This window comes from Muntiacus reevesi, chromosome 2 (assembly GCF_963930625.1).
Source record: "Muntiacus reevesi chromosome 2, mMunRee1.1, whole genome shotgun sequence".
Lineage (NCBI taxonomy): Eukaryota > Metazoa > Chordata > Mammalia > Artiodactyla > Cervidae > Muntiacus > Muntiacus reevesi.
The window spans coordinates 262,407,340-262,431,745 of record NC_089250.1 but is presented as its reverse complement, the minus strand read 5'-3'; the positions used below and the strand labels follow the sequence as shown (position 1 = coordinate 262,431,745).

At 49.5% G+C, this 24,406-nt stretch overlaps 2 protein-coding genes across 5 annotated transcripts in view; both read right to left on the bottom strand.

The window, feature by feature from the left end:
* The window catches only part of HNRNPUL1 (heterogeneous nuclear ribonucleoprotein U like 1), a 32,787-nt gene extending 22,981 nt beyond the window's left edge, over window positions 1-9,806 (bottom strand). Inside the window, exons 1-5 of one of the 3 annotated variants that reach the window (XM_065926165.1) lie at window positions 9,368-9,806; window positions 5,634-5,759; window positions 3,500-3,653; window positions 2,457-2,530; window positions 565-704 (exon numbers count right to left, since the gene is read on the bottom strand). In XM_065926165.1, the coding sequence (XP_065782237.1) occupies window positions 565-704; window positions 2,457-2,530; window positions 3,500-3,653; window positions 5,634-5,759; window positions 9,368-9,662 (789 nt within the window). In that variant the 5' untranslated portion in view covers window positions 9,663-9,806. Of the gene's footprint in view, window positions 1-564; window positions 705-2,456; window positions 2,531-3,499; window positions 3,654-5,633; window positions 5,760-8,982; window positions 9,102-9,367 lie in introns of those variants that run through there. The other 2 variants (XM_065926166.1, XM_065926167.1) reach the window with 2 other exon arrangements.
* Window positions 9,807-12,809: 3,003 nt separating this feature from the next.
* AXL (AXL receptor tyrosine kinase) overlaps window positions 12,810-24,406 on the bottom strand; it is a 33,871-nt gene continuing 22,274 nt past the window's right edge. For both annotated transcript variants that reach the window (XM_065926163.1, XM_065926164.1), the window contains 7 exons: window positions 24,194-24,271; window positions 22,241-22,333; window positions 21,709-21,830; window positions 20,670-20,779; window positions 17,551-17,710; window positions 16,917-17,053; window positions 12,810-14,121 (listed from right to left, as the gene is read on the bottom strand). In XM_065926163.1, coding sequence (XP_065782235.1) covers window positions 13,770-14,121; window positions 16,917-17,053; window positions 17,551-17,710; window positions 20,670-20,779; window positions 21,709-21,830; window positions 22,241-22,333; window positions 24,194-24,271 — 1,052 coding nt within the window. In that variant the 3' untranslated portion in view covers window positions 12,810-13,769. The remainder of the gene's footprint in view (window positions 14,122-16,916; window positions 17,054-17,550; window positions 17,711-20,669; window positions 20,780-21,708; window positions 21,831-22,240; window positions 22,334-24,193; window positions 24,272-24,406) is intronic.

Sequence of the window (24,406 nt, the reverse complement as noted above, 5' to 3'; positions counted from 1 at the left end):
TTTGGATATACAAAGGATACACAAGAAACTGCTAACACATAAGGTATCTCTAGAGGGTAGGATAGGGGCTAGGAGGATGTGAAGAAGGTTTTTACTCTTCTGTGCTATCTGACCTTTTACTGAACATGATCAGGTATTATTTTCATAAATACACTTTGACGTGGATCTGTGGAGAGAGAATGGTAGAGGGCATCCGGATAGCAGAACCTTTCTTTGCCCCACTCTCGCCTGGCCTCCCTTTAACTGGCCAGGGCCAATTCTTTCCAGCTCACCATTTTTCCAAACAACTCCTTTCCCCAGCTCTACAAACATGTCACCCTCAAATGGCTGGTTATACAGCACCTAGGTCAAACCCCATCAAGGAAAAAAATCCACTTAATGAAGCAACGTACGCCTTGCTTTCCCCACGTAATATTTAGCAATGACACAGTTCTCCCGAGTTCATCTTACTTTTTCTTTGGCCTGAACATAAAATTCATGTTTAATCACGTCTCTTTTGCAATCATGGCTCTGACCAGGGATGGACCTGCTTTCTGTCCCCATCCCTCTATTGTTCCCACTCACCTTCATCTCAAAGCACACACGGCCCCTTCTGACCCCATAGCTGGCACGGGCTCCTGACCACAGGTATGCAAAACCTTCAATCGTGAGTGGGTAGCCACTACTCCGGTCTCGGGCCACCTTGAAATGGAGGTCGCAGTTATCTGTGGAGGAAAAAGCCTGTAGTTGGCTGATGTTTTAATGGTCCCCAGAGGGACAGGCAGAGGTAAGTTTCCAAAGAGTGTTAACGAAAAGTACACAAGCTGACATGCTGTGGGGACACGTTCCCGAGAAACCAGCCACACCACCTAGCCATTATCTCTTTTAGGACAAACGCCCTGCAATACTGCAAACTGGACTGCACAGGATGAAAGTTGCCACTCCACATAGGAACTAGGGTTCTTCACCTGGCTGGGGTCCAAGGATGGCTGCCAAGGGGGATCCAGCAAATAATACACACATGCCTCTAATTGGGCCAGTAGTAAAGAACCCGCGTGCCAGTGCAGGAGACATAAGAGAGGTGGGTTCAATCTTTGGGTCTGGAAGATCCCCTGGAGGAGGGCATGGCAATCCACTCCAGTATTTCAGTTTGGAGAATCCATGGACAGAGGAGCCTACAGTCCATAGGGTCATGAAGAGTCGGACACAACTGAAGTGACTTAGCATGCACACTTGCTAGGGAGAGGGTCAGTATCCTTTCAAGTAATTCTAGAATTTAAGGTTACGCTCAAGTGATTTTAGAATTTAGCAAAGATTAACTCCCAACACCATAAACATCAACCATCTCCCATGCTAACTCTATCAGTGTGAGATTATCAGTGGGACTCCTGCTGCCAGGAGCTGCACAAACAGCTGACCCTGATCCACACCCACCACCCAGGACCACTGTCAGCAGCACCACAGGCTCCCAGCTCCTCACTCGGGCCTAGGATTCTGTGGCTCAGACTCTCCCCACTCTTCCAGGAGCCACTTATGTCTCCGGGAAAGTCTTTCCTGTCTGTCTCATCCAGTAGGCTCTCTCCTTTCTCTAAAGGCTGAGTACCATGGTCTGTATATTTGGCATTTAATCAGATGCTGTTTCATGAACCACTGCCACCCAATACTTAAAATTTTAATGCTCACTTTTACTCTGAATCCTTAGAATCCTGTGGTAAAAGGGACTGTATACGAGATGTCTTTACCTCTTAAGCATGTAGCCATTGGTTTATCAACGTGAGCTATGTAAATAAGTACACGAATGAACAGTTGTTAACTTTCTGCTCAGTTGAAAAGTGCAGTCCTCAGACCTGACTGGGCTTCTGGGTGTGTTCAGAAATTCAGATTCACAGGCTCTACCACTTAAAAGAGTTTACCTGAGGAGGGACAGGTACATTTGTTCCCCTAAGTATTTAGATGCACAGTCAAGGGGGAAGTCACTTATCTAGAGAAAACAAAACTGAACTGGGGGACAGAGAGAGCAGGGCAGGCCAGGTTAACGTCAGAGGAGACGAGGCAGCATTGGTTTCACCAGGAACGTGAGCAGTTGATGGAAACTGGGGAAATGGCTGTCAAAGAGTTAAGTTTCTCCAGCAGCACTCAGGTTCCTTTCTTGATTAGAGGACAACTTTACAGGGTGTTCAGGGTTTTCCAATTTGCTCTCTGACGAATGTCACTGAAAGTCCCTTGAGGTATAAGAGCAGGATTCTTCCTCTCTGAAGAGAAGCTTAGAGAAGTAGAATGACTTGACCAGAATCTCACAGATAGAGCTGAAGTAAATCTTCTGTCTCCAAACCAACATCCTGACTCCAGGGCTCTGCTATTTCTCACATCTGAACTAACACTGCTCTGGACAGTGCCAGGTGGGGATTTTGTGAAGGCAAAGGCAGTTTCCTTACACTGACTGAAGACACTACTGAACAGGCACTCCAAGGACTCACACGTGTCAATGGCCACAAGGGTGTCGTCAAAGTCATCTTCATCCTCTTCAGCCGGAGGCTGAGGAGATCGCCCCCTGCGTCATAAACAGGTATCAGTCACAGGAGAACAGATGGACAAGGAAAGAAGGGACCTCAAGGTTCTGCTGGAATTTACAAGTGGCCTCCAAGCTGCTTCCTGGATTTCAAGTTCTTCCCATAGAGGTTAGCAAAAGAACTGTGGAACCCTACATCCTTGCAATGAGAGCAATGACTATAACTACCAGGTCAGGGACTGGAGAGTGTGTGCTCTGCTAAAGAGGGCCATGAGAATCATTTAAAGAACTTCTTGAAAAAATACGACTCTCTCTCACCCTCAGATTCTGATCCACCCCTCTACATGCTGAGCACTGCCTTCACACTGAACTTTGCTACTGATGGGAGGTTACAGTAGCCCAAAGGGTACTGGGCCAGGAAGGGCAATCTGTAAAAATTTGGATAAACCTGTAATTATAATCTGTCCATATTCCAGGCTTCCTAAAACTCCACATCTGAAAGGATTTGAAATGACCCATTTTTTGTCTTCTTCTCTTTTAAAAGTGTCCTAAATCATGAACGAAATTTATTCCGACCAAAATACTAAAAGGGACTATGTGAAAATACTGGCTGTTTCCAACATATGGGAATAAGAGAAAGGGGTAGAAGTGTGGAGTCTAATGCATAGGGTCCTCCCTGGGACAGTCTGGATGACCTCAGTCTACCATACGCTCAGGTCAAGTCATATGCAGGGTAGTCGGACAAAGGACTAAAAAGGCAGGTTGGCATCTCACATGTGAATGGCAAGGTGTTTGAACTTCATCCTTCAAGTAATGGGAAGGGAGAAGCTGAGGGAAGGATCTGAACTTTAGCGAACCTGAATCTGCAGTGGGTGCAGGAAGAACTGGGGGAGAGAGAGGGCAGCAAGACCTCAGCTCTGCCCTCTCGGCTAGTAAACAGATCCAGTGGGCACTGAGCTACAGACACTGAGACCTACTGGAAAAAGGAGGACCACTGCCTCACAGACCCACCTCCTATCCTCTCGGTGCTCAAAGTACCCTCGTCCCCGGTTTTCTTCGTAAGGCCTCTTGCGACTCTGGAACTGCTGTCTGTCTGGTTTGTGTTGAGATGCTTCGGGTGGGAGGAAGCTGGTGGGTGCTTCTTGCTTCATCTCTGTCTTCACTTCTATAGTCAGGACAAATCCAGATGGTTAAGACACTCAGAAACTCTTCAGTTATCACTTTTCTGGTCCCCTCTACTTCAGGAGATACTGGCAGGATCCTGACTATGGTGATGAAGGTCTGGGCCCAGGCTCTTGCTAGGTTCAGTGGAAGCCTGATGAGGGAGCCTAAAAGGCTGTACTGGAGGAAAGGGCTAGAATAAAAAGAGGCTGGGGATGGCCATCCAGGCCCAGCAGCACCAGCAGTTGATAGGGTGAGAAATGTCAGTCAGATAATTCTCAGGCTTCATGGGGAGGAGAGGGGACTTCAGCACTAAACAAGGAGAAGCTCTCTAAGGGCCTAATCAAAGGCGAATGACTGCCTGGGCTACCTTGCCAAAGGCAAGGTAAAGGTGGGAAAGTTGGGAGCTACCATCGCGACTACCAAGCAGGAGGGAGACCTAAAAGACTTCTACCGTTTCACAATTGTGCATTCTATAATTTCTTCTCCCAAAGAATCTCTTCACTTCAATTCTTACAGAGCTTCTTCAGTCGAGCAATGGAGGAGAAAGTCAGTTCAGCAGTGCTGTGGTCCCCCATCCAACTCCATAGGCTTTAATCACTATTACAAAGCCCAAAAGCGCTCCAGAAGGGAGGGTCTGTGTGTAAGCCAGCTCACAGGTGGGATGGCCTCATTAAATCACATCACAAATAGGAAGTCAGGATGGGATAACACGCTGTGGACCACAGGCATGTCCCACGCTCAGGCAGATTCCAAGAATCCGTGCCTACCAAGAGCAAACTGTGGATTCAGACTCACCTCATCTATGGATGCTGTGGATCACTCACATCACATCTACACACTTCAGCATTCAACTCAACACCACCTTGGAGCACTCCCTGGCTCTGGCACACAGACAAAATCTCTCAGAGAAGGCTCCTCATTCGCTAGGGCAGAGATGGTGCTCACCCACACGGACAGAGCTTCCTTGGTTCCCATCACAGCACTGGGCTCATGGGAGGCCCTGATAAATGTCTGCACAGAAAACAGTCTCCTTGGGCCAAATGATACCACAAGTTTCACAGAGCCTGACACAAATCTACAGTTTAGAATGCAGTGTAACCTACATTCGTTAAAATCCTGAGCCACTCACAAGAAATGTCTGGGGATTTTACTTTGTGGGTGAACCAGAATGGAATCAGACAGAACCAACAGGACTGACTACAACAAGGCACTGGGACCACAGCACAGAGAAAGGAGCACAAGACTGGGAGTCAGTCCTGGCTCTGCCGTTACTCAATAGTAGGACCCCACTTCCCAAATACTAGGTAAGGAGTGCTGCTTATCAACCAAGAGCAGTGGCCCAGAAGCCAATTCAATTTCCTGGATCCAACCCTAGCCCACCTCCTCCTCCATCTGTAAAATGGGGAGAGATCTACATTATAATTGTGCTTTCCAAGCTTGTACCATAGAAAACTTTGTTCTACAAAGACACATTTACATATCTGGGAAACACTGGGTTTAAACAATGTGACACAGAGTTTTTCCCAATGCAAAACTTCTTAGCATCTTTAATGAGAACAGTGACTCTCACAGAGGTAGCAAGGTATATGCCGCATTTTTCAGATGCATTTGGCCAAGGAACTCTTCTCTGAGAAGTCCTTAGCAATATCTCCTGGAACAATACTAGACTATGTTTCGAAGGTCCTTTCTAGCTTCAACACTCTAAGATTCTAAGTAGGACTCAGATATTGGCCTCCAGGTCTAACCTCTCCAAGATGTTGGTACTAACATCTGATAACAGATACCCTGAAGACTCCCCTATCATACTTAGGAGTGAGAGAGACTAACTTCTTCCCTTCAAAAAGATCTTGCCAGAGTGACCAACCCCAAAGTATTGCCTAAAAGGAAGACACAAAGTTTCTGGGAAGAAAGGCAGTAGGCAGAAGGTAAAGGCCACCCACACATAGATTACATTTCCTTCAAAAGAGATGCACTTTCCTACCTGGGCGATAGGCCTGCTGCTGCTGGTCCATTTCCAGTGGTCTCCTCTCGTAGCCTGACTCGTTCTCTTGCTTGATGACCTGCGTCTCATAGAATTGGTTCTGCATGGTAATATTGTCCATGACATCTTAAAACAAAAAATGGCCAGTTAGAAGGGTATTTCTTGGAACTAGAGGTAGCTTTTTTTAAAACAAAATGATGCCATCCCCACTGTGGACAATCAGTCTTCCAGAGGCTAACAGATGTGAAAACACCTTCCAATGGAAACCCAACTGGGCAGTCAGGGGCCCCAGCTGCCTGAGGACAGGCCCTCCTGCCCCTCAAAAGTAAGAGATCTATCTGTGACTAGGTTCTAGAGAATCCTGATATATAAAACCAAATGAAGCAGAAATGCTCTGGTTGGAGCAAGGAGATGGGAAAGTCGGAGAAGGGGTCCAGCTTGACCTCCCCTCTAAGTCCCCACCAGGGTGGAGGGCAACTCCATGAACACAGCTTATAAATTACCAGCCCAGCTCTTCTCTGACATGGTATAAAGCTTAGGGAGTTGCCTTTAACGTACAACCTTAAAAATTGTTCAGAGCACAAACCAGTCCTCTATCCAACCCAATTCACTATTCCCACCTGCAGAGCCAAGTCTCTTTATGAATCTCTTCTACCCTGCAATAGCTGTAAAGATAAGGGGTAACCATCTCAGTTGAAGGGGAAATGGGGGAGGAAGGAAAGGAACTGTGAAGAAAACAGGAGTCATGATAATAGTGGCCTTCAGACTCATCAAGGATAAGCCCTAAAATATTTGGAGTTAGGCAGGAAGTGTTTCAGGAAGCTGTTTTTGTGGGTCCAGGAGGAACTCAACTGAAGGGTGGCAAGAATAACAACATCAAGGAATTTCCTGTGGTTAGGATTTAGTGCTTTCACTGCTGGGGCCAGGGTTTAATCCTTGGTTGGGGAACTAAGATTCCGCAAGTTGTGCAGTGAGGCCAAAAAAGAAAAAAAAAACAATATCAACTATTCATGGAATAGAGTACATACTACACACCACATGCTAGGATACAACTAAAAACAAGTTTCGGCTTAGTGAGACAGACACACATTAAACAAAACTGAAAGCACAAAAATTGTATTGTATTAAGGGCTATGAAGAAGTACCAGGGGCTGAGATCAGGGACCCAGAAAGTAACAGATAAGCTTGGACTCAAAGGATACATAAGTGAGGATAATGAGAATGGAGAAAACATTCCTGGGGGTGGGGTGACACATGTGAAAGCTCACAGATGGGACTAAAATCTGAAAGTCCTTCAAGGAGAACCCTGTAGCCAAACCCAGAGAGAACTTTGGAAACCTAGGCTGAGTAGCAAGCAGGTTCTCCACCCCAGGGGCAGGCTCTGCAAGGTGCCTCCAGGGCCCTACTAGTGACTGTGCCAGGACCAGTGAGGCGGAACCATGGGGAAGGAGAGACTATTCTGCTGCTTGCCAACTGATTGGATCCTTTCTCAGAGGACAAATGTATCTGGGCACAAACCAGGTGTGGCCCAAAGGGAGGAAAGTCACACAGATCACGTGGTTCTCTACAGGTCTGTTTACCAGGGCTGAAGGAAGGGTTGGAGGGGGGCATAAAAGGGGCTCAAAGGATTTTGCTGTAATGGATAGGAGAGAAAGGAAGAATAACTCCTTAATTAGAACACAGGGGGCCCTTTCATACCATTGCGTTTCTTCCAGGCCCTAAGCACAGTGTTGTTTTTGCCACAAAAGCCTCATATCTTTCTTTCCGAGAATCTCTCCTGCGCTCACAGAGGAAGCCTCGCCCAGAGAAGCTTATGATTCTGGGGCCCTTCTCTGTTCTCTAAAACATTTACCTCCTAATAACAGGCAGGCCCAGTGCTAAGCCCCTTACACAGGTAATCTCATTCATCCCCAAGCAGGGAGGGGGGCACTATTATTATATCCCAATTTTACACACAAGGAAGCCAGAGCTCAGAGGTGAAGTGACTTGCCCAAGACAAAAATCTGAGTCTAGAGTCTCTGCCGTAAAGCACATCACTTTTCTTTGGAGATATTTCCAGCCATCGGCATTCCTGCCAGGGTCCTGCCTGCCCTAGGCAGGTACACTGGGCTACTCCTCCTTCCTTGACAGGTCTCTGCAATGGGAAGTACTCCTTCCAGCATCTGAGTCCTAGACAACCGCCCTCCACCCCCAATCTACCTTCAGATTGCCCTGCTCTACGAGAACACAGAAATACCCTGTGCCAACCCCAAATCTACTCTCTTCCCTGATCCTCTTGCTCTCCTCATTTCTTTAGTCCCACAGCGCAGGGTACCCTCTTTTTCAGGTAAATGAAACAAACTCTGGATGCCAGAGTCCTTTCTACTTACTCTTCATCTTTTCCAATCACCATGTCCTGTCCTGCTAGAAAGCCACCTGTTTTTAACTTGATTTACTTCCTCCCATACCAGGGTCTCTTCCCTTCAGAAAGTCACAGATCTACTTCATCTCCTCTCCTTCAGAGTGTCTGATGCAGAGGTTCTCAACTACCCCTTGAGGCCTCTCCAATCCCTAAGCACACACACAAAAAACCCTGCTTCTGGGGACCCAGGAGCCCTCTCACAGAGATGCTCAGCCCCAGAAACACTCCCCCACTTCACCCTGAGGCCCCCTGCCAAGTCAACAAGTTTTCTTTCACCCTCCACATCATACACACTCTTCCCTTCCCTATATGTCACACCAGCTACACACTCTTCTTGTGCAAGGATCCTCTACCCCCCCCCCCCCCAGATAATCCCTTAACTTCAAACTCCACAGACTTGTTATCTACCCCACCCACCCCCAGCTTCTCTTGTTCTCCAAACACCCTATACTGTTAATCTAAGACCATTCAGCAGGAGCCACTGCGTTATCTGTCCCCAGTGCCTTCCTAGCTCCAGACCTCCAGGTACTTCACCCAGTGAAGTATCCTCTCCCCCACCAGCTTCTGAACATCGATGATCCCGTATACCTTCTCTAGAAGTCAGCCAAAAGGGTCCCATGTGGCCAGCATCAAATGCCCAGGTTGCCCGTGCCTCAAGGCTGGCCTTTCAGCCCTGGATCTGAGACCCCCCGCCCCTGGCCGTCCTCAGACTGATAGGTGTACCCCATAGTACACACAGTAGTCTCTCGCATCCCCTAAAAGCTCCCCAGTCAACCACTAGAACGCACAGTCTGTCAGACCCTCCCTGGCCAGACACCGGAACTCCATCTTACCAACCCATCCCAATAACAAACATGAGAATTCCCCGGTACCCCATCCAGCAGCAAACTCCAGGATCCTCCATCCTCAAAACGCTCCCAGCCCTGAAAACACGGCTCCCAAGCCTACCCAGCTCCAAATCTTAAGATCACCATCTTTAAGATCTCAGTCTCCTAAAAGAGATCCCCTTGTTCTTCCGACTGTCTTCGGTTCCAAAAACCACGGCTTCCGGTTTCTGAGCCGTAGGCTCGGGAATCCTCTACACCCCCACCCCGGACCTTCCCCATCTCCGAAACCGAAAGCCCCCACTCCAGTATCTTCCCTGCGCCGAATGCCAGGATCCACCCTCCGGTCGTCCCGCGGGCCTCGTCCCCCGATCCTTTTCAGCGGCGCGGAGCGGTATCCCCCGATCCTCCGACCGTCTCCCCGACCTCGGGCGCCGGACTCCCGCGTCCCACAGCCCTTCCTCGGCCCGGAGCCCGGGCTCCCCGGCCCCCGCCCCGCGCACTCTCACAATGTCCGTCCGGCCCCGAGTAGCCGCCGGGCTCCGGGTGCGGCTGCAGCCCGGGCGGCGGTGGCTGCGCGGTCCCCTCCAGCTCGGAGCCCCCCTCGGTCTCGACCTCCTCGTTGTTGTGCCCGGGTCGCCCCGGTTCGTCGTCGGCCTCGAGCTCCCGCTCGTCGTCGGGCTCCTCGGCCTCCAGCGCCGCCTGCAGCCGCTCAGCAAGCTCGGCCTTGAGGCCGCGAGTGTCCAGGCCGCGGCGCTGCAGCTCCTCGCGAAGTTCGTTCACCTTCAGACGGCGCACATCCATGGCCCGGGCCCCCGGGGCGGCCCCCGAGCCCGGCCCGGCCTCCCAGGGCTCTGTCCCCCTTAAACCTTTCCTGTCAGCAGGCGAAGGGGGAAAGGGGGGGGCCCCCCACTCCAATGGCGGCGGCGGCTCAAAATGGCCGCCGCCGCCACCTCCCCCCTCCTCCGTGGCCAGGCGCGATGCAACACGGTTGCCAATTGGCCACCTCATAGGGGCAACGGGCGCGGGCCCAAGGGCTCAACCAATCAGAGCGCGTCTTTCAAAAGAACAGCAATGAAAGGGCTTAGGAGCTGCCGGGGAGGAAGCGTTGGCCTACGTCGATGCCGGGGCCGAAACGGGAGGGCGGGAAAAGGAGGGAGGAGGAGCGCGCGGTGATTGGGTAGTGCCCGCGCGCCCGCTCCCGTAGGGTCAAATGAGGGAAAGAGAGTAAAGATTTGGACCAATCAGTGATGGGGTCTCAGAATGAGCGCCGCACGGCCTTCCCTGTGCGGTCCTTTCATCAAACTAGTGTCTCTGTAACACATATCTTGATTGGTCTAAATCTCCCGCCCCAAAGGCGTCCAAGCGGGTAAAACCACCAGAACCAATCAAATGGAGAGTCGGCAGACCTCCCCCACCTCTCCTTTCACGATTGCCTTTAAGAAACCGGAAAGAGATAATTCACTAAAGACCTGCCCCTTTCCGTTAGGGCGGTTTCAAAACAATCTGTCCACCAATCTCAGTTACTGACTTATCTCACTAAAGCTAGTATAGTTGCATGGTTTTAGGAAAACCTAAACAGATTGGCCATTCTGGTTACGGACGGCCTTACAAATTTCGCTGTAGAGGAAGTATATGAAATTGAGATTAAGTAGATAAATTATTCTTAATCTGGAAGAAACTCAGTTGTCTGTAAGAAAAGCAACCCTTTGACTTCAGAGTCCTGAAGGTTTGAAAATAAAGGCTAGGCTAACAGCGGGAGAAAAGTTATAACGGGGAATCGCACCCTCTCCCCTTTGATAGTACATTTCATCGAGCGCCTCCTTCCACGATCGTAGCTGAGCTTCCGTCTTTATGGTTGGTATCTTAAGTGAATGGGCGCTCTGCACGCGATCATAGAGCCTTTCCCTCCGGAAAGACCTCAAGTTCAGACGTCTCTACCACAAATCCTTAATTACTGTTCAATAGATCCGCCTGTTTGGCGTCAATATGATAAGCTCAAACATACAGATCCGTAGTTAAAGCTCTGTTAAACGCCACAGTTTCACAATGTCTAACCCTGTCGCCTCTAACTCAAAAGACACAAAACTTCTGGAAGGTACACTATCGAGATACGCGATGCAAATGCCCGCTGCCCACGGAGCCATACCTAAACCCCACAAAAGCCATACACAACCTCTACTTAGACAAAGGCGCACACACAACATAGATAAACAAATGGCGTGTGTAGGATCAGATGCATCCATTCAGGGGATAGTATACCAAACTGCGATGTAGATGTGCCCATTAAGGCTGACACAAGCAGGCAGCATCAAAGGATACAGACCCAGGACAGTTACAGTACAAGCTTACACCACGGCAACCTACACACACAGCACCCACTCAGAAGCGGGACAGACACTCACGTGGGCCAGTAGGTTCCAGTCCAGACACCCCGCCCCTCGCCCACGTCCGACTTCCTCTCTCCTCCCAGCTTCCCACAATGATTTGTTCTAAAAAAGTTTGTGGCCCGGATTGAACTGTTTTTCATTCTCAGGACCCACCACTGGGGGGCGTCCGGGCGCTGCCAAGGGTTCCTCCGACTGCTGCTGGACACACCCAGGAACTTTTGCCTACGATTCGAGCAAAACAGTGGGCTTGTCTTGGCAGGAGTCCCTTTGTGGGCCCGTGGTTATCGGAGGTAGTCTGTGCCTGTGTTTCTCTGTGACTCTGAACGTTTGGCTCTGTGAGTCCCCATTAAGTACTGTGTGTGTCTGTGTGTGCTCAGTCATGTCCCGACTCTTTGCCACCCCGTGGACTGTAGCCTCCCATGCTCCCTCTGTCCATGGAATTCTTCAGGCAAGAATACTAGACTGGGTTGCATTTCCTTATCCAAGAGATCTTTCCGACCCAGGGATCGAACTCGCATCTCTCGCTCCTCCTGCATTGGCAGGCGATTCTTTACCACTGTGCCACCTGGGAAGCCCCCTAGGTACTCTATATGTCTTGAGTATTTATGTCTGTGGTGAACCTGTGTTACTCTAGTTACTCAAGTTTCTCTTTATTCTTGGTTGACCGCCTGCCAGTGCATATTTGTAAGCATGTTTATGTAATTTTGTGCTTCTCTGTCTGAATTTGTGTCTATTTGTGACCAAGAGTACTTGAGTTTGTCCATTAATTAATGAGTCTGTTACTTTGGGAAATAGGATCTCTGTGTGACCCTGTGAGTATCTATGTGCTTATTCCTCACTAGGGGTTTCCTCGAGTCTGGGAAGTCCACTTTTCTTTGTTTGCCTGTCCTTTTGTCTTTGTATCTGTTCACATCTACCCTCTTTAGTGAGGGGAGAACTCCAAGACCCCACCAAACCCTCCTTTTTACAGAAGCTGAGTTGCCTGGGAAAGGGCCTTAAGTGGAGACAAGAGGAGACAGAAGCATGGTTACAAAGTTTTATGTGATCTGAGCCCCGCTGAAGGTGCCAGAGTATACACTCTGTTCAGGGGGCATAAAGGACTGGCTCAGGGGGGCAATATGGCCCCCAAAGGAGGGATATCGTCCTCTGGGGAAAGGAGGCATCCTTAATGCATTGCACAGGTTTGAGGGGGCACACCCCCACATGATAGGAAGAGGAAGCAGAGGTGGCTAAGAAGGGAAGGGTCACACAGGATAAAACTATAAGGTTAGAACCTTAGAATTTTACTTGGGAATTCTAGATGTTTAGAATCTTATAACATGTGAATCTTGAAACCCAGAATCGTAAGACTTAGAACCATGAATTCCTAGACCCTTAACTAAAATCCTAGAAAGAGAAGATGCAGCATAGAACTTAAAGGTGTCCAAAATTAAAAATGATTAGAACTTTGGCATCCAGTTCATCACCACTAACTGTGGAGTATCTACACCATAGATGCTGAGGATCCAGAATCTTGGACCAATAGGATCTAGAGTGCCTTGGAACACAGAACAGAACAACATTAGAATCTTAGAGTTTAATAATCTAGAATCTTGAAGCATGTGATCTGGAATCTTAGACACAGAGAATCTAGGTTCTTAGACTAAGCCTTAGAACATCACATCTTAGAACATTAGACCTTAGAACCTCCATCTTTAGACTATTGGAACTTTTGAATTGCAGATGCTAGCATTTTAGATCTTTAGGATCCACAGTCTTATAACAAGGGTTTCGAGGATCATAAAGCCTTAGACTCTGCCATTGACCATCATTAGTATCTTAGAACTTGAGAAGATCACATCTTGAAGCCTTATGATCTGGAGTCTTAAAACCAGAACAGTTATACTCTAAGAGGCTCAGAACTTCAAATTTTAGAACATAAGACCTTAGAACCTCCATGTCTAGAACTGTAGGATTTTTAGAATTGTAGGATCTAGTATCTTACACCCTCAGGACTCAGAACCCTAGAAAAATAAAATCTAAAATCACAGAGTCTTAGATTCTAGAAATAGAATCTTAGAGCTTTGTAACCTAAAATTTCATGGGCTTTATGAGCAATCTTAGAACCAGAAAAGTCTAGAGCCACAGCATCTCAGAGCCTTAGAATGAAGGTCTTAGAACTTCTGTGTCTAGAACCTTAGCATTTTAGAATTAGAGACTGGAATCCCAAGTCTTTAGAACGAAAGGCTCAGCTCTGAAACTTAGAGCCTCTGAATCTAGACTCTTTAAACCTTAGAATCTAGAATCTTGGAATGTTAGACCTGGGAGGGCCCTCAGGGATTTCAGTCCAATCCCTTTCTTTTACACATGGGAACACCAAGGTGTGGAAAAGGGAGAGAATCTGTCTGGAATGGAAGTGGAACAGGTAGGAAGAGAGGGCTATGGTTGGGGGTAAGGCCTGGAGTGGGAAAGTAGGGGACGGGTCCCCCAGTGGCAGTGCCTAGCTTGGGTCCTGAGAGGAAGTCCCAGGTGGAGGGTGGTCTCAGGCGCCATCCTCTTGCCCCGGGGGTGCTGGGGAGCTCCTTTCAGCAGGCAGGGTGGGGCCGGGGGCTGTAGAAGGGCAGAGGACATAGCGGCCGGCAGGATGGACTTCGGCGGCGGTGAGGCAGCTGCAGGAATCCTTAGGGTCAGACTGAGTTGGGGGGTCCGCTCCTCCAGCAGCTCCAAGTGGTTCAGAATGACCCCCACCCTCATCCATGTTGACGTAGAGGATTTCGTCTGGCTCCTGGGCAGGGGGCAGGGCCTTCAGCGTATTCTCCAGGTCTTCCCGCAGCTCTGCAAAACTTGGCCGGTCCCGGGGGTTTAGCTCCCAGCACCGGGACATCAGGGCATACCTAGGGCAGCAGAATGAGGAGTGGGACACTGAGCAGGGGCTCAGAAAGGGAGCCTCCTAGGAGCTTTGGGGGCATTTTAGGGCACTCGGGACTGAGGGCATTTCATGGGAGTGGAGGGAACTGTAGTGGTTTTGAGGGGGCCACCTATGGGGATGTGGGAATTCACAAGAGTTTCTAAGGGGAGTCCTGGAACAGACACTCAGGAGCTGGAAGATGTCTTGGGAAGTCTTTCTAGGTGTGGGGTGATGTTCTAGTGAGGTTTTGCTAAAGCAAAGCTTCCCAATATGGCTTCTCAGGACAGACTCTAGCATCAAAGTTTTGCAAGCTGTGTTGGTTTAAAATATGAACTCAGGACTTCCCTGGTGATCCAGTGGTTAAGAATCAGCCTGCCAATGGAGGAGACACAAGTTTTATCTCTAGCCCAGGAAGATCCCACATGCCGCAGAGCCCACATGCTACAACCACTGAAGCCCCCATGACCTGGAGCCTGTGCTATGCAGCTGCAACTAGAGAAAGCCCTCACACAGCAGTGGAGACCCAGTGCAGCCAAATATATAAATAATAAATACATATGTGTATTCAAATTCTTTGACATTCTTCCCTTCAAAAGATAGAGCACTGCATTCTGACTTGGTACCAATGATAGTGTGTGGAGACTTTTTTTTTTTTTTTTTGCCATACCACATGACATAGGAAACTTCCCTGATCAGGAATTGAACACCTCCTGGAAGAGCAGAGTCTTAACCCCTGGGCTGTTAGGGAAGTTCCACGGTGTGTGTGACTTCTGAGACTAGGTTGAAAAGGTATTGTGGATTCCTCCTTGTTCTTTTTCTTGGGACGCTCATCTGGGGGAAGCCAGCCACCATGTCATGAGGAAACTCAAGCAGCACTGTGGAAGGTTTCACGGGGCAAGGAACTGAGGCCTCCTGCCACAGCTATGTGAGTGAACCAGCTTCCAGTCCCAACCTTCAGATGCCTGTAGCCCCCCTGATATCTTGACTGTAACCTCACTGAAACCCTGATTCAGAATCAGCCTGCCACACTGTTCCCAGACCCCTAACATTCAGAAACCATGTGAAGTAATAAAAGGCTTGTTGTTTTAAGCTACTGGATTTTGGTGATATAGATAACTAAAACATCAGCTATGCAGCCTTTGGCAAATGACCTTCCCTTGATGTGGGTCTCTGTTACATCATTTACACAGGGGAATACTAATAGTGCCTTGAGCGCCTGCATGTTCAGTTGCTCAGCCGTGTCTGACTCTTCAACTTGATGCACTGTGGCTGGCCAGGCTCCTCTGTCCATGGAATTTTCCAGGCAAGAATACTGGAGTGGGTTGCTATTTCCTTCTCCAGGGGATCTTCCCGACTCAAGGATAGAACTTGTGTCTCCTGCATTGGCAGGTGTATTCTTTACCACTGTGCTAATTGGGAAGCCCTACTAATGGTGGCTGCTGCTGCTAAGTCGCTTCAGTCGTGTCCGACTCTGTGCGACCCCATAGACGGCAGCCCACCAGGCTCCCGTCTCTGGGATTCTCCAGGCAAGAATACTGGAGTGGCTTGTCATTTCCTTCTCCAGTGCATGAAAGTGAAAAGCGAAAGTGAAGTTGCTCAGTCGTGTCCGACTCTTCTCGACCCCATGGACTGTAGCCTACCAGGCTCCTCCATCCATGGGATTTCCCAGGCAAGAGTACTGGAGTGGGTTGTCATTGCCTTCTTCACTAATGGTGGCAACCCACCTCAAATGGTGGCAACCCACCTCAAATGGCTGTAGTAACGACCAAATGACTTAATTTCATGCAAAGCACCTGACACCATGCCTTCTAGTAAGTTCTATGGAAATTTTCACCCTTTTTACTCTCCTCAGCTCTTGGAACACCCAAGGAGGACCTGAAGAGTCTGAAGCCCCAGGCTGTCCCCTCCTGACCCAAACAACATCTTTTTAATCCCCCAAGTTCTCTTCTCTATGTATTTCATGGGATGGCAAAGTGTGATAACCACCACTCTAAAGGATTCTGAGAACATCTCAGGGGAGCCCGGGAGCCCTGAGAGTTTGCCGAAGTTCATTATAAGGGTTTGGCAGAGGGTTCTGGGTGTTGAAGAGCACGGGGGGGAAGCATGGGTGCTCAGGAGTCTGGAAGCAATTAGAATTTTGGGAATGGGCACTACAGCCCACAGATCCGTGGCGGGAGACTGGTCCAGCCTGAATTTGGCACAGAGAAAAGGAAGAAAGGGCACCTTTTGTTGATTCACACCTCTCGGGCTTCTCATGTGGCATGAGTGGTAAAGACCCTGCCTGCCAATGCAGGATATAGTAAGAGATGCGGGTTTGACCCTTGGGTGGGTTGGAAAGATCCCCTGGAGGAGGACATGGCAACCCACTCATGCCTGGAGAATCCCATGGACAGAGGAGCCTGGCGGGCTATAGTCCATGGGGTTGCCAAGAATCGGACAGGACTGACCCTTAGCACACGTGACTTAGTACACCTCTCAAGCTAATAGTGGTTCTGAGGAGCATGGATGAGGGGCAGATAGATTCCCCAACAGTCTGAGGGATTCTGTGCAGGTTTTTCTTTTTTGGGTCCTGTCATGTGGCACGTGGGATCCTAGTTCCCAGACCATGGATCGAACCTGCGCCCCCCTGCAGTGGGAGTTTGGAGTCCCAACCACTGGACCACCAGGGAAATCCCTGTGCAGGTTTTAGAAGGTCTTGGATATGTCAGGGCCATGTGGGGTGCTCAGAGTTTGGGGATGGAATCCCATGAGGTAGGGGAGTGGAGTCCTGAGGGTCCTCACAGTCCATCCAGACAGTCCACGGGCTGCTTCAGGCGGTTTCCCTGGCGCAGGTAGTCATAAATCTCGCTGTTCTCCACTCCCGGATATGGGGTTTGGCCTCGAGTGGCAATCTCCCACATCGTCACCCCAAAGGACCACTGTCGGGGAACAGAAGGGAGAAAATTAGAGGGTCTCTCCTGCACAAAAACGCCCTCACCCAACACACAGATACACCCACACTTACATGTACACAGATGTCTTTGTGGGTGCATCAGAGCTAGTCACAGAAACACTCTGGTATAGGTACACACTTATGGAAGCAATCTGTGTGCACACCTAGACCTGCTCACCCATGCACACACTTACACACTCCATGGACATGTGGTCTAGGGTCACCCTCCACACCCTAGCTATACACATGTATACACTTACCAGTGCCTCTCCCAACCTAGGCTGTCTGCACAATCCGTGTGGCAACCTGTCACCACGCACACATAGCCCCGTGCCCACCCCTCAGCATGTCCACACCACCGTTCACAGACGCCCACCACACACGTCTATGTGGACAGGCCCCTGCTCAGGGAAGCCCTCATGTCCCCTGGAGCCTGGGATGATCAGGCCATGCTCTACCCCACTCCTGCCGGGGCACACGTACCACATCGCTCTTGCTGGTATAGACGCGGTCTGCCAGGCTCTCGATGGCAATCCACTTGACCGGCATCTTGGCGATGCGTCCCTGACGGTAGTAGTCCCCGTTGTAGATCTTCTTGGAGAGCCCAAAGTCAGCCACACACACCGACATGTTCTCGTTCAGCCTGCCCAGATCGGGGAAGAGGAATGGGGTCACAGCATTGCCCCCTCCACCAGGAAGCCTGTACTCACTCTCAGACATGTCTCTGTCTCCTGTCCTGGCTGTCCTGCCTGGGGGTGGGGATCGGTCAGCCCCCAAACCTGGGAGGGAACTATGTTACTTCTTGTACCCTCTGTGAAAGGTGGGTCTGAAAAGGGCTGCTAGGGGGCCTTCCCAGCTCTGGCTTTTTGCCAGATTCTAAGGTCCTTCACAGGCTCCTTGGGTTGGATTCTCTGATATTAAAAAAAAAAAAATTTTAATAGTTATTTGACTGCACTGGGCCTTAGTTGCCGCACTCAAGATCTTCACTGTGGCATGTGGGATCTAGTTCCCCGACCAGGGATCAAACCCAGCGCCCCTGAGTTGGGAGAATGGAGTCTTAGCTACTGCACCACCAAGGGAGTCTGTTTTAAAAAAAATTTTTTTTGAAGTATACTATATAAATACAAAGACATGCACAAATCTTAAGTGAAGAGCTCACTGGATTTCCACAAACACACCTATGTAACTAGAACCCAGATTAAGAAAGAGAATGTCGTGGGGCAGCTGTGCAATGGAATACCATACAGCAAAGAACAAGAACTACAGATACATACAAGAACATGGACTGATCTCAAAAACTTCATGCTAAGCAAGAGATGCCAGACACAGAGGAGTCAGAATTGCAATTCCACTTACATGACTTTAAGAACAAGTGACAGAAGTACAGAATAGTTGTTACTCCTTGAGGGCAGTGGCTGGGAAGGGAAGGAGAGAGCCTGCGAAGGGCCAAGAAATGTTCTTTATCTTGATTTAGTGGTGGATGTTTCCATGGGTCCGTGTGCATGCTCACTCAGTTGTGTCCAACTCTTTGCAACCCCATGAGCTGTAGCTCACCAGGCTCCTCTGTCCATGGGATTTCCCAGGCAAGAATCCTGGGTTGCTATTTCCTCCTCCAGGGGATCTTCCCAACCTGGGGATCGAACCTGAGTCTCCTGAATTGGCAGGTAGCTTCTTTACCACTGGGTCACCTGGGAAGCCCTTCCACGTGTCTATAAATAAACATTCATTGAACTGCACGCATAAAATGTGTATATTTTAGTGTATGTAGAATAAACATCCATTTTTTTTTTAACGAGAAAGAAAGCTTACCAGACCTTCCTTCCTAGGGTATAATTACCCCTCATAGGGTGACTGAGATCTTCACATCTAACAGCGTGAATTACTTGTGTTTGTTTGTGCGCTTTATATAAATAAAATTTGAATATGGATTTGATAGGAGACTGTGTTACAGAATTATTGTTAATCTTCTTAGGTCTGAAAACAGAATTGTGATTGTTTGGGCTTAAGTCCTTACTCCAGGAGACACCTCTTGAAGATTTAGGGGTGGAATGTCACCATCTTGGCAACTTACTTTCAAGTGGTTGAGGGGAGAGAGAGACGGACAAGAGAGGAGAAACGTGGCAAAATCCCAACAAGGAGGAGATATGGGTGTTCATGGCAAATGTTTTCAACTTTTCAGTAGATTTGGAATTTTTTCAAAATAAAAATTGGGAGTGGGGTGTTCCCTGGTCCAGTCGTTAAGACTCTGCACTTCCGCTTCAGGGGGCACTGGTGCGACCCCTGGTTGGGGAACCAATATCCTGCATGCTGTGTAGTGGGGCGGGGAAAAAAAAAGAAAATGATACCATTTTGCTGAAAGAAGCTGGATAATACCTAAATAAATTGGAAAGCTATGCTATAATCATGGATGAGAAGACCCCAAAATGTATATAAAAGGCAATTCTCCTCCAATTGACATGTGCATTCCATGGAAGGTAATCAAAATCATTTGGGCACGTTTGCACGTCTTATTGAAGATTCTCTGATTCTCCAACTTCTTTTTTAATTTTTTAAAACATACTTATTCTTTCGCAGTGCTGGGTCTCAGTTGTGGCACGCAGGATCTTTTAGTTGGGGCATGTGAACTCTTAGTGGGTCAAGCCCAGGCCCCTTGCTTTGGGAGTGTGAAGCCACTGGACCACCAGAGAAATCCTCTCTAGCTCCAATTTCTGAGTCCAACATTGTAATGACATTGTAATGAGACTAATATTCTAAGCTTATGTGTCACACACACACACACACACACACACACACACACACACACACACAGCCCTTAGACAGGTTCTGGGCTATTTTTTGCTTGTCCCTTGGAAAGGAAATCAACCCTGAATATTCATTGGGAGGACTGATGCTAAAGCTGAAACTCCAATACTTTGGTCACTTGATGCGAAGAGCTGACTCATTGGAAAAGACTCTGATGCTGAGAAAGATTGAAAGCAAGAGGAGAAGGAGGTGACAGAGGATGAGATGGTTGGATGGTATCACCGACTCAAAGGATATGAGTTCGAACAAACTCTGGGAGATAGTGAAGGACAGGGAAGCCTGGTGTGCTGCAGTCCACAGGGTTTCAAAGAGTGGGACATGACTGAGTGAACGACTGAGCAGCAACAACTTAGCAGGGGGTGTGGTCTCTTTATCCAGTGTGGCCACTGCCCAAATGTAGCCCCAGGCAAGACACTCAGCTTGGAGGGGGATAACGATGAAGCTTAAATGACACCACCCTCTTGGGTTTCCTCTGCTCTTTTGCTCACATCCTGCTACCCACTGAGCCTGCCCCCTCTCCTTTCCTCTGCACATTCCAGCACTCGTGTGGGATCTCAGTTCAGGGTCCACGTCCTCCAGAAAGCTGGCCCCAACCTCCCTGCTCAGCTCTCTCTTCCACTCCTGAGCTCTGACTTAGCTGAAGGGTGTGTGTGTGTGTGTGTGTGTGTGTGTGTGTGTGTGTGTGTTGTGTGTGTGTGTGTGTGTGTGTGTGTGGAACACCTTCTTCCATCCTGGGAAGGCGGGTGGGGGTGGGGGTGGGTTCCTGAAGAAGGGGGATTCCTGGAAGGCTGGGCACTCACATGCAATTCCTGGCAGCCAGGTCCCGGTGTATGAACCTCTTGGTACTCAGATACTCCATGCCACTGGCAATATCTGCCATGAACTTCACCAGCATCTGGGTGGGCAGGAACTGGGGGCGGGCAGGACACAACAGGGTAGGGGTCAGCGGAGTCCCAGAAATCCATCCCTCCTCCCTTCTGGCTCTGCCCTGTGATGCTTTCCCATACCTTTGAGACTTAAACCCCACCCCTTTCCCAATCAGCCCTTGGTCATCCCCTCCTACTTTCCCCTCCTGTCTTGATCTCCCATTGTTCTTGCCCTTGACATACGCTCTGGCAGGGAACCCCCTTTGTGGCTTGTTCCCACATCTGAGCCTTTGTACATTCTGTGCCCTCTGCCGGGACCACTTCCTTCCAGATCACCCACTTCCCACCAGTTAGCTCCTCCTTCGATCTCCTCCGTAAGACCTTCCCTGTTCACTCAAACAAACTGCCTGGCCTCCCTGTCACTCATCCTGCACTATTTCCTTCCTGGCACTTAAAAATTATCGTGCTTATTCATTTGTTAACTTGTTTATTGCCTGGTCCCCCCACCTCTGGTGGACAGTTCCTCCATGAAAACAACCTCTTGGTCTCCATCACCTTCCTAGTGTCTGAGCAGCGCTAGGTACCTAATGCGTGCGTGTGTACTTAGTCACTCAGTCATGTCTGACTCTTTGCAACCCCACAGACTATAGCCCATCAGGCTCCTCTGTCCATAGATTTCACAGGCAAGAATACTGGAGTGGTTTGCCATTTTCTTCTCCAGAGGATCTTCCCAACCCAGGGATGGAACCCACATCTCCTGCACTAGCAGGCAGACTCTTTACCACTGAACCACCTGGGAAGCCCTTACAAGGGTCTATACACAAGAAAACATTCACTGAACTGCATGCAAAAAATGTGCATGTTTTAGTGTACGTAGAATAGACATCAATTTTTTTCAAATAAGAAAGAAAAATTACCGGTACCTAGTAGGTGCTCAGTTAACACTGTGGTCCAGATAATAAAATGCCCTCACCACTGGCTGGTCCCCGAGCCGGGAATAGAGAAGGAAACTGTGTAGGTCTCCGTGTTTCATGAAAGGTAAGATGACCACGGGCGCTGGGAAGCCCTCTCGTTCAGAACCCTGGAAACAGACGCCTGAGTCCCGCCCCCCCCAGGCAGCCTTGTCACTGGAGGTGGGCAGAAGGGGATGCCACCCCCACTCCCACCTCTTTCTCCCACTCCCTCTCAGATCTGGCCTCCAAACTGTTGGGGAGCAGGGGTGGTGGTGGCAGGGACCAAGCGTCAGAGAAGCCATGTCTAGCACTGGTTCCCAGGGATGTTTCTCCAGCCCTCCTGGGGACCTCAGCTATTTCTGGGAAAGGTCAGAGGTCACATTCCGAGCTGAGGGAGAGAGGAAGGGGGGAGCCTGCTCACTCTGGCGGGGGGGGGGGGGGGGGGCGAAGGAAGCCTGGAGGTTTGATCTTCCCAGTGCCTGAGGGAGGGTTCTTCCCTCTGGTGCAGCCTCCATGGGGCCTGTCGGCCCCCTAAATCTGCCCCTCCCTCACCAATGAGCCTCATGACGTTGGGGTGGTCGAATTCCTTCATGCAGACGGCTTCACTCAGGAAATCCTCCAGCTCTGATCTTGTGCAGATGGCAACTGGGAGGAGAGAGGAAGGTGGAGGAGGCAGAGGGAGGGGAGGGAGGACTCTTTCCCTCCTCCTCCTTATTACCATCATCATCTTCTCCTTCATCAAGCATGACCAAGTAAGTACCAGGGGCTGTACTCAGCGCTTGACATATATTAACCCATTTAACCCTCTGAGGAGCTTTTATTTCCCCATTTTAAGAATGGAGAAGGGGGCTACAGAGGATGAGATGGTTGGATGGCATCACTGACTCAATGGATAGGAGTTTGAGCAAACTCAGAGAGATAATGAAGGACAGGGAAGCCTGGTATGCTGCAGTTGACGAGGTCACAAAGAGTCTGACATGATTTAGCGACTGAACAACAAGGATGGAGACACAAGGCACAGAATGTTTAAGAAATGTGCCACAGCCTGCAAGAGGAACAGGCAGAGTTCAAGCCCAGGCAGTCTGGCTCAGGGGTCCATGTGTGGGCTCCGTGCTAGGCTGCTTCCCAGCGCACTCCCAGCAGCCCTAGGATGCAAACGATTGATTGTCCCTGTTTCACAACTCAGGACACTGGCTCAGAGAGGCAAAGTGACTCGCCCAGCGTCACACAGCTGGGATTCAAACCCAGATCAGGAGCATAACCCAGTATTCAGAAGGCAGTCAATAATGAATGAATGAATGAATGAGTGATGACTCCATAATGCAAGTTTTTTAGCTCTTGTGATTCTGAAATGATCATTCCTCCCTTATGTCCAGCATGACCCTCTAAGCTTCATCCCTGTGTGGAAAAGACTTGAGCCTGGCCTTTCTGAGCTGTGTGAACCTGGACTGGACTGGCTCTCACCCTCTCTGTTTATGTAGATAACATGGTTTTAGTCCACATTAACTGTGTGTACTATGTGCCAAGCCCTGCATAAGTGCTTTGACATATAATAACCTAGGAGGTAGGAACACTATGATACTTTGTTCCGAGTGAGGAATGGTAGGCTCAGAGAGGGTTAGTCACTTACTTACCTGAGGTCATAGTGAAAGTGTTAGTCGCTCAGTCGTGTCCAACTCTTTGCGACCCCGTGGACTGTAGTCCACCAGGCTCGTCTGTCCATGGGATTCTTCAGGCAAGCATACTGGAGTGGGTTGCCATTCCCTGCTCCAGGGAATCTTCCCAACCCAAAGATTGAACCCAGATCTCCTGCACTGCAGGCAGATTCTTTATCATCTGAGCCACCAGGAAAGCATACAGCTAGTAAATGATGAAGCCAGGTGTGCCTCATGCTGGACCATCTCATGCTCTGCTGTGTGTCACATGGGGCTGGCCCCTGGAAACTACATTTTCCAGGCTCCCTTTCCTGCTGTTTCCTGTTGGAATCGGCTAATGGGAAGCACTGATGGGAGACTGGAAGGTGGGCGAGAGGAGGAGAGAAATCAGGGCATTTCACCCTCTGTCAGCTTCCAGTATTGCCTTGGTGGTGGTTGTGTCTCCTTTGTGTTTCAAGCTCCCACAAGATAGCCCCTAACTCTGTGATGCCTAAATCCCATCAGGGGGCCCTGGCTGTGGGCTCTGGTAACTCCACGTCCTCTCTCCGCCCCTTCAGGCCTGGGGGTGGAAGTGACACGCTTGCTGCTGCTAATCTCTAGGTTGTCTTAACTGCACCCTGCTGTTCGTTCAGTTTTCCCTGCATCTTTGTAGTAATCTCCCCATACTGAGTTCCTACTGTTGAAGGACCTGGCAGAGACTTAACTTCTTGTCTGGAAACACTGAAGTTCTAGGGTTGGGCTAAATTGCTGTCACCGTTCCTGTTCTTCTGCCTCCTTAGGGGCACAGGGGAGGGGCCAGAGGTTAAGGGATGGGGATCCCACATGTGTGCACATGTATGTACATACTCACTCTTCATTGTCTTCACAGCCACCTTGAGGACGGAGTCATCCTGGTTGAGCTGGCCTTCCATCACAGCTCCGAACTCTCCTGTGGGGGACCAGAGACTTTGACATGCATGGGGGGAGTACTCCCCATTGACTTCAGCGGGGACCCTGTAGGAACTGCATTTCCTGTGGTTGGGTAGGGGGTGGGGAGATGAAGGACTGCATGGTTCAGGGAGAT